A 15,302-nucleotide genomic window follows, 5' to 3' on the forward strand; every position below is an offset into this window, starting at 1 on the left:
AAAAAAAAAAAAAGAATCAGTGAGCTTGGGGTACCTAGGTGGCTCAGTCATTTAAATATCCAGATCTTGATTTCAGCTCAAATCATGATCTCAGAGTGATGAGACCAAGCCCTGCATTGGGATCTGCCCTGGCCATGGAGCCTGCTTGAGATTCTCTCTCTCTGCCCCTCTAAGCGCCCCCCTCACCATGCATACACACATGTGCAAGCACTCTCTCTGTCTCAAAATCAGTGAACTCTTCCCATTGCCAATGTGTGTCATTTAGTCACAGAGATAAAATATATAATATTCTCAGTCCCATGATCCTTTCATCATTTGACTCACTTCTATTTCTTCTCTTAAAAATTCCAAAGATCTTAAAGTAATGTTTTATCTGTAGTGATGATCATGACTGGCAGACCCACAGGGGCAGGATGCATTCTAGCATTCCTCTGTTATAGGAGGTCATGGGCCCTGGAGCAGTCCAGACCTGTTTTAGTTGGGAGTTTTTGAAGAATATGCTAATACAAAATGTGACATGCCAAATGAATGTCCCTTATTTAGTATTATTAGAATACATAAGCAAGGAAAAACTATAAAGCAAATCATTCCTCCATACCTGAAATTATCATCATGAATCCTATTCAAACCATTTGTTCTTATGCCTAAATCATCCATAGTTTAGGCTCTGTGGACTTGAGTGATAGTAGAACAACTGAACTCAGCAGTGTGCATGTTGTCTTCCTTGAGAATTGTATAAAGTGTTTTTTTGTCATTTAAGGGAAAATGGTGTGTTGACAAGCACTTATTCACCTATGAGAGGGATCAGATTCCTGGCTAATAAGTGCTTGAATGTGTACTCTGTTCCTGCCTCAGGGGGCTCCTTGGATGAACCTGTAAGAGGTGAGTTCCACCTGATAACCTGTGTGGTTGTAGTATGCTAGGGTTACTTGGATGTCCTATGCACTCCTGTGTTCCTGTACATTCACTGCTGTAGCCGGGGAAAGGAGTAGGGCTAGAAGGTTATACCATGAGTCCTTTTGGTGTTGCCTGTTTCAGGTACACAAGATGGCCACAGGCATTCATATGGTGTTATCTCAGAAATTGAGCTCAAAATTGACCATTGTTACTGGAAAGCTCATCATCTTTTTATGGAGGAGTAATTGACATATAACATTATATTAGCTTCAGGTATACAAGATGACGATTTGTTATTTATATACAGTGTGAAATGATCACTGCAGTAAGTCTGCTTAACATCTGTCAACAAGATTATAATATTCTTTTTCTTGTGATGAGAACTTTTAAGATCTAGTCCCTCAGCAACTTTCAAATATATAGTATAGTATTATTGATTGTAATCACCATGCTGTACATTATATCCACATGACTTTTCTATTTTGTACCAGGAAGTTTTATACCTGGTTGAAGTATATACCAGTTTGACTGGTTTCACCCATTTCATCCCCCAAGCCCCATCTCTGGAAACCACCAGTTTGTTCTGTGTATCTCTGAGCTTGATTTTTATGTGCTTATTTTTTGAGATTCTGTATATAAATGAGATCATACAGTATTCCTCTTTCTCTAACTTATTTCACAAAGCATAATGCCCTTAAGGTCCATCTATATTGTCATAAATGGCAAGATTCCATTCTTTTTTATGGCTGAATAATATTTCAGTGTGTGTGTGTTTATAGATCTATATCTATCACATTTTCTTTACCCATTTATCTATCAATGGATACTAGGTTCTTGGCACTTGTCAATGATGCTGCAATGAACAAAGAGGTGCCTATATCTTTTTGAGTTAGTATTTTTATATTCTTTGGATAAATACCCAGAAATAGGATTGCTGGATCATATAGTAACACTATTTTAATTTTTTTGAGGAACCTCCATATTGTTTTCCAGTGGCTACATCAATTTACATCCCCACCAACAGTTCACAAGTATATATATCCTTACCAACACTTATTATCTCTTATCTTTTTGATAATAGCCATTCTAATGGGTGTGAGGTAATATCTCATTGTGGTTTTGATTTACATTTCCTTGATGATTAATGATGTTGAGTATCTTAGCCATTAGCCACTTTATGTCTTCTTTGGAAAAATGCCTATTTAGATGCTCTATCCATGTTTAAATCAGTTTGTTTCTTTGATATTGACTTATAGGAGTTCTTTATGTATTTTGGATATTAACCCCTTACCAGATATATGACTTGCAAATGTTTTCTCCCATCCCATAGGTTTCCTTTTCATTTGATTGATGGTTTCCTTTGCTGTGCAGAAGATTTTTGGCTTGATATTACAGTCCCACTTGTCTATTTTTGCTTTTGTTGCCTTTCCTTTTGGTGTCAAATCCACAAAATCATGAAGACCAAGACCACTGGTCTCCAAGACCAGTGTCAAGAGGCTTACTCCCTGTTTTCTTCTAGGAGTTTTATGGTTTCAGGTTTTTTTTTTTTGGTTTCAGGTTTTATGTTTAGTCTTCAATCTATTTTGAGTTAATTTTTGTGTATGGTGTAAGATAGGCATCCAGGCCCTTTTGCATATTACTGATCGATGATAAGCACATTGGTGACTTTGTTACATGAATAGAATCTAAAGGAAAGGGAAGTACTCAAATTAATTGAGTACTAACTATGTACTGAGCATTTAGCATATTGACTATTTACCTCCTTCACATCTTTGCTAACATGTCACCTCCTCAGTGAGTCTCAACCACTCAATTAAAACTGCATACTCCTTTCCAGCATCACATAGTGCATGAGACTTCTTATATACTTTCTCTACTCTATTTTTTTCCTAGCACGTATTTCCTTCTAATATTCTTTACTTGGATATGGTCATTTTTTTAATTAAAATTATTTATTTATTTATTTATTTATTTATTTATTTATTTATTTATTTATTTTATAGATCTTATTTACTTACTCATGAGAGATACGGAGTGGGGGGGCGGGAATCAGGCTCCCTACAAGGAGCCCCATGCGGGGCTCAATCCCAGATCCCAGGATCACACCCTGAGCCAAAGGCAGATGCTTAACCACTGAGCCACCCAGGTGTCCCACTTGGATATTTCTTATTGCCTGTCTTCTCCCACTGGAATAACAATTCTGTGAAGACAGGGAAATTTTTTTTTTTTGCCTGTTCTGTTCATTGCTGTATTTCTTCTACCTAGAGCAATGACTAGCATACAGTCTGTACTCAAGAAACCTTCCCTATATGCATATTCCTTGTGGAACAAGTATTTACCAACTGGGAGGCATGCCCATGTACTTGTAGAAATAAGAAGATAGAAAAATGCAGAGCCAGAGTAAAAGAACACTGCTACCAGCTTGTGACTTTTCTATTCTGAAGGTTATTCTTCACTGAGAGCCCAGTAAGGTACCACGCTGCTAATCTTCATGTTGGTTGCTAGGTGACAGGACACGCTTACATCTGTCTTCCGTGCCCAGGTCTGAGGTCACTCTTGTGCTGACTTCTTTGAAAGGATTCCACTTGTTTACTTCACCTCCCCTTATCTGGGAATGTTCTTTCCATGCTGTGCCTGGGGAACTCCCTTAGTTCTCAGCTTAAATGTCCCTCCTTGAAAAATGGGGGCACGAGGATAAAGATGCTTCCTTGTTCTTACGAAGCTGGCAAATTAGTAGCAGAGAAAGTTACAAAAGCAAATATGATTCCTGTGGTACTTTGAATGCTATAGTAGAGGCACTGTGCATGATATGTGGACGTAGTCAAAGCCATAGGAACAAATGATGTTACTAGGGATGCTGACTAAAGTCAAAAGAGAAAGAGACCAAAAATAGAATATAGCTCTCCTTGTTCTAAAATCAAATTAAGCTTCAGGGTGTTTTATTAGTTAATTTAGACTTCTCTCCTGACTTAGGGGAGAAGGGAGAAGAAGAAAGGAAAAAGTAGCCATGAGCCATGATTAATCTACTTCAAGGAGTGGTGGCTGAATATCACCCAGAATGATTATGTCACCTTGGATTAAATTAGCAAGAGGTCAGGCCCCAGGCATATGCCTGTCAGTGTTACCTCTTGGACATCCAGTGCTTACTTCTGCGTTCTCACTATTTATGTTCTGCAGAAACTCTGAAGCACTGTTTTCCTGGTGCTAAGTTCAGGCCTCTCTGTGCCCCAGCGTCTCTCAGTTTTCATCACCTAAAGCAGCTGCTCCCGTGAAGACACAGATATGCTAGGACCATAGACTTTACGCCATGTTCAACTTGGAGAAGACCTTGAAGGTCGTTGAGTCAGACCCTCCAATTTGAATTTTATTTATACATGGTTTTCTATTTGGAAAGCAATATTAGTCCTTCATGAGCCCAGCTATCACTGTTCATTTTTAATATATTTCCTTCAAGTCTTTTTCTGGGTATATTTTTCTACAATAGTACTCACATTGGACATCCCGACTTTATTGCCTTCTTCTTGTACTTAACATCATGTTATATATACTTTAATTTTTTATTTTGTAGCCCTTATCACCATTTTAATTAATTTAGTGGTTTATCAAATAAATTCTAGAAAAGTCTTCTTAATGATCTTCCAGTTGCTACTTTTAGTGTTTGTAGTTTTGTGGGGAGAGTGATTCTATCTATAATATAGGAGATATTTCCCTATACATAGATTTTTCTATATTTTGGACTTTTCCTTGGGCTAGATACCTGAAAGTGTGTAAGGAATGAGTTCCAGAATGTCAGCACATAATATAGCTCATAATGCAGGTTGCCAAATTGTTTTTGAAAGAGTCCTGGAACAGTTAAAATCAGTTAAGTCTTCCAAAGTCACTTTTACCACCTAGGTCAGTAAATTGAAGGCTGGATAAGTGAAATGACCTCGTGATGTCACCAGGTGTCTGTTAATGTCTGACTTGTAACACAGAAGCACTGATCTAATTCAGTGTTTAGATTTTATTAGGTTCCCTTACCTGTTTTTTTCCATAAATCTCTGTACATATTTGCCAAAATGATTTTTCACAAATATGCTAGATACATTTGTATGTAAAATAGACAAAAATGTCTTTACTTTCATTATTATTAATATCCAAAAGAAAATAAGTAGGTATTCACAGTGTTACTTCAGATTCAGATTGGTAACATTCATAACATATTTTTAAATCTTTTCATGCATTGTAGTTACCGTATAGAATATAGATATATAATTATACAACCCACTTCGTTGAAAGAAAATCAGCCAAACTTTGTGACTGACTAGAGTTCTATTTTCCAACATTCTTCCTTGCTTTGTAGGGGTCATAGGGATAGCCACAATTTTCATTATGGTGAAAGCCACACACACATACATACACACACAGGCACAGATATCTGATGCTTCTCTAGACTCTGTCTTTTGGGGCACCTGGGTGGCTCAGTGGATGAGCATCTGCCTTTGGCTCAGGTCATGATCCCAGGGTCCTGGGATTGAGTCGTGCATCAGGCTCCCTGCAGGGAGCCTGCTTCTCCCTCTGCCTATGTCTCTGCCTCTCTCTCTCTCTTTATCTCAAATAAATAAATAAATAAATAAATAAATAAATAAATAAATATTTAAAAAAATAAAATAAACTCTGTCTTTTGATGACATAGTAACACTGATTTATAGTATGTGTGTTGCACTAGCTGCCACTGCTAAAAAGTTGACTATTTTTCCATCAGCATTGGAATATATGAGTAGTATAAATTTATAACATGAGGAAATGAAATCGAGGACAATTGATTTCAATACAGTAATTCCAAGTTACAGAGTTGTGAATACTGATGGGTATTTGTTTTCTATTTTCTTAAAGGTCAGTCCAGCTCTACTTCAGAGAATGCAATTGGTGATATGTATAAAACTCGAATTCCCAGCAAAGCTCTCTCTCTTAATTCTTTCCATGCTGTCAGATACTATTCTAAAGTCATCCCTTCCTATGATGCAGCTGCCATAACAAATCAGAACATTTCAGTTCATTTTCCATCAGCTGTTCCTAAAGTCTCAAAGTTTCTTCCTCAGCACTGCAATTCTGTGCTGGGCCAGACGTGCACAACACATCCCAACTGTCTGGTAAGTCCTCTGGGATCTTCAATCAGATTGGATTCTTTCATTCCAGCCATTAGGGTCCTCTAGCTTGCATTTCATTGTTAGTAGTCTGATCAGAAGTCTTTTAGATTGGGACCAGATGCATTTAATGCAGGCTCTCACTCCCCATACTGCAGGGCTGGTATTTAGATATCCAGAATTAGTAAATCTGGATGTGGCACTGCTAAGTGTGACCATTAGTGGCCAAGTGGGACCTGATTTCCTCCAGAGCCCCTCCAGCCCCTCTGCTTCTATGATGCCACATCCCATTTCACCAGCCTCCCCCTCAACTGGCCCCCTAACTGGCTGCTTCTTTATCTCTTTGGCTGGGAGTAGTCAATCATACTAAATGAAAATCTGATCTTCCAACATGAATTGGGCTGATTTCAGATTCTAGATGTCCTCGTATCACAGATATTTATGGAGCATCCATTCTGTTCTAGCATTGTGGTAAGCACCAAGAATATAGTGTATAGAAAGATGTGATCCCTGCCTTAGTGTGATAGGGATGCAGACATAGAAGCAAGCAATTGTGATGCCCCCTGGGGCATGTAGAAGGAGCACTCTAGTATATGTAGTATAATCTAGAAATATACTATCTAAGCTGAGATCTGAAGAATAAGAATTAGCCAAGTAGAGCTATTGGGAGTAAGGAGGGCAAAAGGATTCTAGGCAGATGAATAGGTACATATAAACAATGTTATTTTTTTAAAAAAATGTTTCAAGTTTTTATTTAAATCCTTGTTATATAAACAATGGTATCTTTATTTTTTGGAAGAATTATCCCATTTTAGGAGAAGATCCAAACCAGCCTGGCCTTTTTAAATAGACTTCTGATAACCATAATATAGTTACTAATACTTTTGCATATTAATAATAGCTAACATGTTTTGAGCACTCAATAAGTAATGTGCTAAATGCTATGTGTACTTAATGTGGATGATCTAATGAATCCTTGAAACAATCCTTTGAGGTAGGTGCTATTATTATTTTCCATACGACATCTTTAAAATGGGAATAATAATGACCTTCCCAAAAAACATTTATGAGAAAAATATTTTAAAGATAATTACAAAGAAATTTTGAAATATAAATTATCTACATTTATAATACTGTTGCTAATGATCATCAGTATACCAACAGTAAAACCAGGGTAAATGAAAAAGATTGAAACTTTTTTTCAAGTGTAGACCTATACTTCTGTGTGTAGTTTTTTTGTTGGAGAATTGTTGTAAGACAACAGTTACTTTTAATAATAATGAAAATACATATTTTAATGGACTTATTCACCTGAAGATTCCACATGATTTTATAAATCATTTCATATTGCTTTAGGACATAGAAACTATATTTGTGACATTATGAGTAAGAACAGGCCAGGATTCAATTAATGTGATTTTCTTTCCCCTTTGCAGCAACAGTTTTGGGCATATTAATAGCACATGGTTGAAATTCACACTCTAGACCACCTGTTGGTTGCAGTTTGACAATACAGGAAGAATGGAAAAGACTGATCTTGAAAGCTACACCCAGAGACCTAATATCAAAAGAGTTTGCACTCTGTGGCTTCTGATAAATGTGCTAAAAGCTTCTGCAGATAGATAGCAAAAGTGCTAGCCATCCGCTTTCACTTATCTTCATATATACTTGTATCTCCCCCAGCCAGAGCACCACAAAAACAAATGGCCTGGTGACCTGGACTTTTTTTTTTTTTTCAAAAAAGATTCCACAATTTATGATCCACTATAAGGAAGGTCCAGATTAGAGAGGTACTTTGATGCTCCAGCATGAGTGTAGATGTTGCAATCTGATTCTTATTTTTAGTATCACTGTGAATTACTGTCTCTCATTTCTAGGTGGTATCTTTCTAGATTTGACATTTTAGAGAGCTTCCTTTGTTATTCACTATTCAAACTAAGATATCTTAGTTTGAGAGAGGTGTTTATCTCCTTACTTGACTCCTAATGAATAAATTAATGTGTTTGTTTTTGCATTTGATAATCCCTTGAGTGAAATGATAGCTAATAGGTAGATTTTTCTTTCTGGATCTTCATTTACAGCCTAATAGATCTTTCTTTGTTTTTTACCTTCTCCTCCCTACTGGTATTAGAAAAGACTGCCGAAAGTTAGGGGAGAAAAATATTTGTTTTATATTTCACTGAAATGTTCTTATGCATTATATAAGTTTTATTGTTAAAGAAAATATTCAGTTTTGACCCTGAAAATGGTAATCTATCTTTGTTTTGTTTAATAAATATGTGTTCCCTCTTTTAGTAGTACAATGTAGGGAATTTAATTTTACTTTTTGAAAAGTAAGATTAGGCATAGCCTAATTTTTATGTTAAATTGTATAATTTTTCTTTGAGGATGCCATGATGATGGAACCTGTAGATGTTTGACAAACTTTATAAAGGAACTAAAAGTTTCCAATTAAGATTCTATGCTTATTATTACAAATGTGTGCTTGACTGTTTATATGCTTGTTTTTAGGAGTGATTGCTTAGACATTGTAAGAAAACCTGTTGAGGTATTTTGGGCACTTGAGACCACTTCCTATGTTCACAACTGGTCTTTGTTGTTACTGGGACTTTTACTTTGCATCAGAATTTCCTTAGGTGCACATGTGGATCATGAGAGACAGCCTGTGGCTGGGAAGTCAGCAGAAGACCTCAAGAGTCCTGGCTCCTTGCTGTTCTCAGACCCCCTTTTCCTTTCAATATGAAGAGCAAGGCTACTAGATTGATTGTTAAAGCTCTGTTTTTTCCAGTGCTGCTTCCCATGATCCTGAACTTCATGCAGGTGTCCAAGTTTGTTTCTAAATTATGCTCTTCCAAGTAAGTTCAACTCTCAGCCAAGGAAAAAGAAACAGTTGGGCTTTAGCCCATTAAAAAAAAAAAAAAAAAAGCAGGACTTTCCCTTGTAGAATCAAGTTGGCTGGTCATGAGACAGTTGAAGTACTACTTTTGCAATGAAAAAGGTGCAAGAAGTTTGCCTAGAAAAAGTGACAGCTTGCAGGCTTCACACTGGTGATACAGCAGACACTGGCCCTGTCTGAACAAGGAGTAAGGGTGGAAACAAACATTTATTGAGCCCTTCCTGTGGCCAGAGAAATTATTAGACTTTTTCCCAAGAGAAAGACTAAGGTCTTAGTCTTGATCACTTCTATATTTTCAACATCAGCCATCTTGCTGGTTGGATGAATGGACGGATGCACAGGTGCTTGGATGTGGAGCCAAGAGGTGTAGGGTGTGAGTTTGAGTAATGACTATGATAGAGGAAAGCAAGAGACATAGTCAAGTACTTAGGAACCCATGTGAAGTAAAGATAGATGGAAGAATGAAAGTTAATGTGTAGCCATCAGTATAGTTTTCATTAATGGTTTATCAATCTGATTAGACGTATTTCCTTCCCCTCTCTTCAAATATATGAATTAGATGGTCTCCCAGCATGGCAGAAATGACAGTAATTGGTAATGTTTATAAACACAACTTTCGTATGTTTAAAGGAGAACACTCAAATATTGAATAATTCAAGAATTATTCGGTCACTTATTAATTTGTTCAGCAATTATTTCTTTGAGAGGTACTGTCTTAAATGCTGGAGATACAACTATAAATGAGGCATAGTCTTTTTTACCTTCTATATCCAGGAGCATGGAGTCTACTGGAAGAGACAGGTAAAACATATTTATGGTGGAGTTTGGTGAATGCTGTGACAGGGGAGAATATGAGTACTACTGGGGTCCTAGAAGCATCATGCATCTATTCAGGAAACTCACAGGAGGCTTTCAAGGATAGTGGCATCTCAGATAACCTCATCTCTGAAATTAGTGAAAAAGTACTTGCCTCCTAATGTTATGAAGGTTAAGTGAGATGTGTGTAGAAACCCCTAAAATGTGCCCTGGAACATACAAAGCATTCAATACCTGTATGTGATAATCGTGGTGATAATAATTAAGCTGAGATTTTAAGAATCCAGAGGCATAGCTGTAGCCAGATGGTGGAGATGTGGGGACCAGTGAGGAAGATGAGTTTTCAGGCAGTGAGAACTGCATTTGCAAAGGTACCAAGGAAAGGACTGCATAGAACAAATGGGGGAGTAAAGGAAATTCCACAGAGCTATTCATGGAGTTCAGGTGTGGGATGGAGAAAGACTGGAGCAAAGAGACAGCCAAGGGCCATGTGATATTGCCTTGATTGAACTTATCATGGTGCTCATTGCTGTCATAATATTGATGTAGTCAGATTTGCATTTTAGGATCACCACTCTGGTTTCCAGTGAATTAAAGGCAAAATGAATTGAAGGGGGCTAAAACCAATTAGGGAAAGGAGGTAGCTATTTTGGTAATCCAGGCAAGAGATAGCCAGAAATAAGTCATTGGCAGTGGGAATGAAGAGAAGTAGATAAATCTGGCTAATGTTAAGGGGACAGAGTTAGCAAGACTTAGTAGATGATTCAGTATGGGGATTGTGAAGAAGTAAAGCTAACAAACACATGGGTTTCTGGCTTTGGTAGCTGGACAGATAGTATTAAATGACCACTAAGGGAACACAGGGAAAGAGCATTTGGAGGTCTGGTACTGGAAGATGACAGTTTTATGTGGGGACATGCTGTGTATAGGATATCCAAGAGGCATTCAGATTTGTGTAGCACAGGTGGGAGATCTGGATGAGAGGTAATATGGTTTGGGGAGTCATCACCCTGGGGTAGAGGGAATGTTAAAGTTGGGTGCTTACTTAGATCAAACATTAGATGGTAGATTGGCCCAGATGATTCATAAGGGCCTTCTAACCCTGCAATTCTAGTATAATTCATCATAAGGAGTCACTTGGGCAGGCTCATAGTGTCTCATGACATTGTAAATTACCAGAGGTTCGAGATATTTTGGTAAAACCCTCAAAGGCAAAGAGTACAACTTGCCAGTGGCAACTGTATTTGTTTGCTGGTTGCTTTTTGAATTGTGGGAAGTTTCTCTGAATCTCTAGTTTCTGAAAAATTAAAAACTTAGGCAGTACTGGTTCTATTTCTAATGTGACAAAATAGTAACAAACTGCTGAGGCAAGCAGTGCCTACCCCTCTTTATGGGGCATCAGTTTCACTTTGGTCACCTCCCATCTAACTTGCCTCACTTATTGAAGTGACTTGCCTAGTCTGTGTAGGTGTTCTAGTGTGACTCCTATATAGGGAAATCACTTTGGGGAAGAGATGGGGGCAGCCTGTTAAAATACAGATTCCCAGGCCATACCCTACAGGGTCAAATTGGTAGACTTGGCTGGGCTAATACTTGGGAATCCACATTTTAACGTGGCCAGATATGTTGCAGGTATCTGATTATCCTACTTAAAAACCCAGTGCATATAGAGGCGCCCGGGTAGCTTAGTTGGTTAAGCATCGACTTGATTTCAGCTCAGGTCATGATCTCAGGATGGTGAGATTGAATCTCATACTGGGCTCTGCATTCGTCAGGGAGCTTACTTGGGATTCTCTCTCTCCCTCTGATTGCACCCCCCCCCCACTACCACTAATGCATACTTTCTCAAAACAAAACAAAAACCAATGCATATAAATGGATGCAGATGCCTTAGAGGACATGAAAACAGAGAGTAAAACCGTACATCACTGACTTCCAAACCTGGCAGTGCGTCATACACACTTGTGGATTTATGAAAACTATATATAACAGAACTCCTATCCCAGAGATTCTGATACCATATTTCTAGAATGGGGCCTGGTACCCTGCATAGAATGATTAGGCAGCCAGGTCTGGGAGCCACTGTTAGATTTATCACATGCATGTTAAGGGCAGATGTCAAGAGGTGAAGCACAAGGAGAATAGCTCTTCTGAACTGGACAAGTCAGCACTGAGAGGATAATTACTTCTAGACTAGGTGATTGAGAAAGATTTTGCTGAGGAAGCGGGTTTCAGAAATTGCTTTGGTCGGTCAGAAAGAGAATTAAGTAAAAACATTTTTATGCCCTAAGTATAGTTGTGGGAAAACTCAAAGGTTCGAGAGTAGACCAGAGGGTTTTTAAAGCATGACTAAAAAGAGTAAAAACCCAAAAAAGGAGGGTAGGGTTTTGATCCCTTTAGTTCATATTAATGGCAATGGAAACTGCTTATGTGAAGGCAGGTGCTTTCTCATTATTATTAAATCTTTCATGTTTTATAAAATTACTCTAAAGGTACTGTTAAAAGTAGAACACCACTTTTGCAAAACAATGAACATTGGAAAACGTCATTTCTTTGAATACTCGACATTGACATAACAAAATCTTGAGGCCAGAACCTGTCAATTTTCTGTGCAACTCTTGGGCACACTATTGATTTTCCCCTTTCCTTCTGCCTGTTACATGGGATAAGAAAACAGGAAGCCAACAGATCACCTTGGTTAATCGGGTATCAAGAGCTTGTTTCATCACTGTGGAAATATGACACTCTTATGGAAGACAGTGAAACTTCTTATCTCTGTATTTTTCAAGATTCTTTTTACATCTCAGAATAATGTTCTTTCTGAAAACAAAAAACAGGAAGACACACACACATGACCACATTACTTATGTGTATGCTGCTGAATTTAACTCATCAGACTCCAGAAAAAAAAGGTTTTTTTCATATTTTCCTGGAAGCAAAGATTTCTCAAAGTCAGATTATAAACAAGGTGGGCTTGGGGATCCCTGGGTGGCTCAGCGGTTTAGCGCCGGCCTTTGGCCCAGGGCGCGATCCTGGAGTCCCGAGATCGAGTCCCACGTCGGGCTCCCGGCATGGAGCCTGTTTCTCCCTCCTCCTGTGTCTCTGCCTCTCTCTCTATAAAATAAATAAATATTTAAAAAAAAATAAAAATAAACAAGGTGGGCTTGAGCACTGCTGGGAGAAACTTCAGGGAAACAGACTTCAAAAATACATAGATAAACTTGTTCTGAAAAGTCTGCTGAACCATATATCCTAAGAAGTCCCTGCAAACGTATATTCCTTTCCACTTATTTCTTCTCCAAATAGTATTAAGGCTAATGTGAGGGTGTTGGGAAGGGGTGTGTTTTATCAAACACTGAATTCTGTCTCCTTTCATCTTGTCTCAGGCTGTTTTCTTGTGTCTTTCAAAATAACAGCCAAAATCTTTAAAAATTCTAAGGCTTAGGCCTTGTAAGACCCCATGCCACTTTTAAACCCCAACAATAGGTCTCAGTACTGCAAGCACTGTGAAAAGTCCTTGCCAGTTATTTCCCTCCACAGACCTGAAGTTGAGCTCAGTTTTGGACTACAAGCTACTAGAAAATAGGAAATCTTTCCCATAGCCATGTGCATGTTAGGGTAGGTACACAGAAACAAGAATAAACATTGATTTTCCCCCCTACTGCTTTGGTCTCATACTGCTTTTCTCATGTTGTGGTATTCTAATACTCTTAAACCTGTTGTTTATAAAGCATTGAAGGATAAAAAGACTTGTAGGATTTAATTCCCTATCAGAAGGGAATATTATTTTTTAAAAATATTTTTGGAAAAAAATATTTTGGGGTGTTTTTTTGGCTTTTTAAAAATATTTTAAATTTTATTTACTATAATCAAAAAAGAAGGCCAGTGTGATTGAAACATTGGTTTTCTCTCCTTGTGGAGCACTCTAAACCTTACTCTTTTATGACATATAATTGGCAAAATAATTACTTTAAATATCTTGCTAAAAAAACACTCCAGACTTTTTCCCAGAATAATAGGAAGTTCAATTCTTTTATAAGGTTAGTGAGTCCAGACCTGGACAAAAATGCCTCTAAGTTTTCGATAGAGTCAAAGGAAGGGGGATCCCTGGGTGGCGCAGCGGTTTGGCGCCTGCCTTTGGCCCAGGGCGCGATCCTGGAGACCCAGGATCGAATCCCACGTCGGGCTCCTGATGCATGGAGCCTGCTTCTCCCTCTGCCTGTGTCTCTGCCTCTCTCTCTCTCTCTCTCTTTCTCTGTGTGACTACCATAAATAAATAAAAATTAAAAAAATAAAAACAAAGGAAGGGTTAAGGAGCGAGATACCAATTAAGTTATTTCTTTTTCTTTAGAAGTAAAAAATGTTTGAAAAATTTGAATATGAATGGATTATCTTGGCATTAAAAAAAGCCGTTATAAAGGGTTAATCCTAATCTTAAGTAACTGAGAAATGACTGCAGGGTTTGCTCTGAGCTCAAAATACTCCCTTACTTTGAGTCATGTGAAAAGAATTTTTTTTTTTTTAATTTATGATAGTCACACAGAGAGAGAGAGAGAGGCAGAGACATAGGCAGAGGGAGAAGCAGGCTCCATGCACCGGGAAGCCCGACGTGGGATTCGATCCCGGGTCTCCAAGATCGTGCCCTGGGCAAAAGGCAGGTGCTAAACCGCTGCGCCACCCAGGGATCCCATCATGTGAAAAGAATTGTATATGGAGAAGGGGATTCCTTTCTTGACCATTATTGCCCTCACTCTCTGTAGCAAGAGCTGAGTTTCAATATAAATATTATTACTGGCCACAAGACTTCCCAGCTCCTTTTTAAAAACCTAGCCACAGACCCTGACTGGCAGAGAGTGTGTTTGTACTTAGTATCACTATCAATTCTCCCTAAAATGGAAAACCTACAACAAAGGATGCAATAAAATGCTGCTCCCAGGGTGGCATTGTGTCAGTCCAAGGGGCAGTTACAGGGAGATCTTGTTGAAGGGTTTGTACTTACAACCTTGGCTCTGGTCCAGCTATGGCTGGGAAAAATACTCCCAGTTCTCCAGCTTTTCAGCAAATGATGTAAATTCACTCTACAAAAAGGCACATCCTCTGGCATTGTTTGGTGGAGGTGAACTTGAAGGTGCCTGTATGAGTGGTTTGCTTGTTGAGGCTCAAAATAGTTTGCAAAAAGAGAGTACCTAGCCAGGTTAGCTGCATTAGAGAAATTGAGTTAAAATATTAAATCTCAGCCACTAGAATTGGCTTTGTGTCATTTGGGTATTTTCTTCAAATGCTAATGGAAGCTCAAGAATACTAATCAGATCCCATTGGCAAGCAAGCTAGTCACAGCAGGCTTCCAACTGAAAATTATTTTTCACTGTCTACACATGTATCCTGCTACCCCTTAAAGGCAAAGCAAACCCATTGGTGATTGTGTTCCTTCTATGGCCAGTCTAGGCTTCCCACAGTATGTCCCTAATACGACTTGCTCTATTACATTCCCTGGCCCTTAACTCTTTGTCAGCAATGCCTAATGCTCTTTTCTGTTCAGCAGTGGGTGACTGCCTTACACATGAGCC

At 38.4% G+C, this 15,302-nt stretch overlaps 1 protein-coding gene across 14 annotated transcripts in view; it reads left to right on the top strand.

Moving 5' to 3' along the window:
• The window catches only part of SOHLH2 (spermatogenesis- and oogenesis-specific basic helix-loop-helix-containing protein 2), a 73,648-nt gene that overhangs the window by 42,977 nt on the left and 15,369 nt on the right, over positions 1-15,302 (top strand). For 5 of the 14 annotated variants that reach the window (XM_038573274.1, XM_038573270.1, XM_038573269.1 and 2 more), the window contains 2 exons: positions 761-882; positions 5,773-6,029. The exons of 2 other annotated variants lie outside the window; for them this stretch is intronic. In XM_038573274.1, coding sequence (XP_038429202.1) covers positions 761-882; positions 5,773-6,029 — 379 coding nt within the window. Of the gene's footprint in view, positions 1-760; positions 883-5,772; positions 6,030-7,459; positions 8,600-15,302 lie in introns of those variants that run through there. 7 more of the 14 variants (XR_005378331.1, XM_038573275.1, XR_005378328.1 and 4 more) reach the window with 6 other exon arrangements.

This window comes from Canis lupus, chromosome 25, assembly GCF_011100685.1.
Source record: "Canis lupus familiaris isolate Mischka breed German Shepherd chromosome 25, alternate assembly UU_Cfam_GSD_1.0, whole genome shotgun sequence".
NCBI classification, from domain to species: domain Eukaryota; kingdom Metazoa; phylum Chordata; class Mammalia; order Carnivora; family Canidae; genus Canis; species Canis lupus.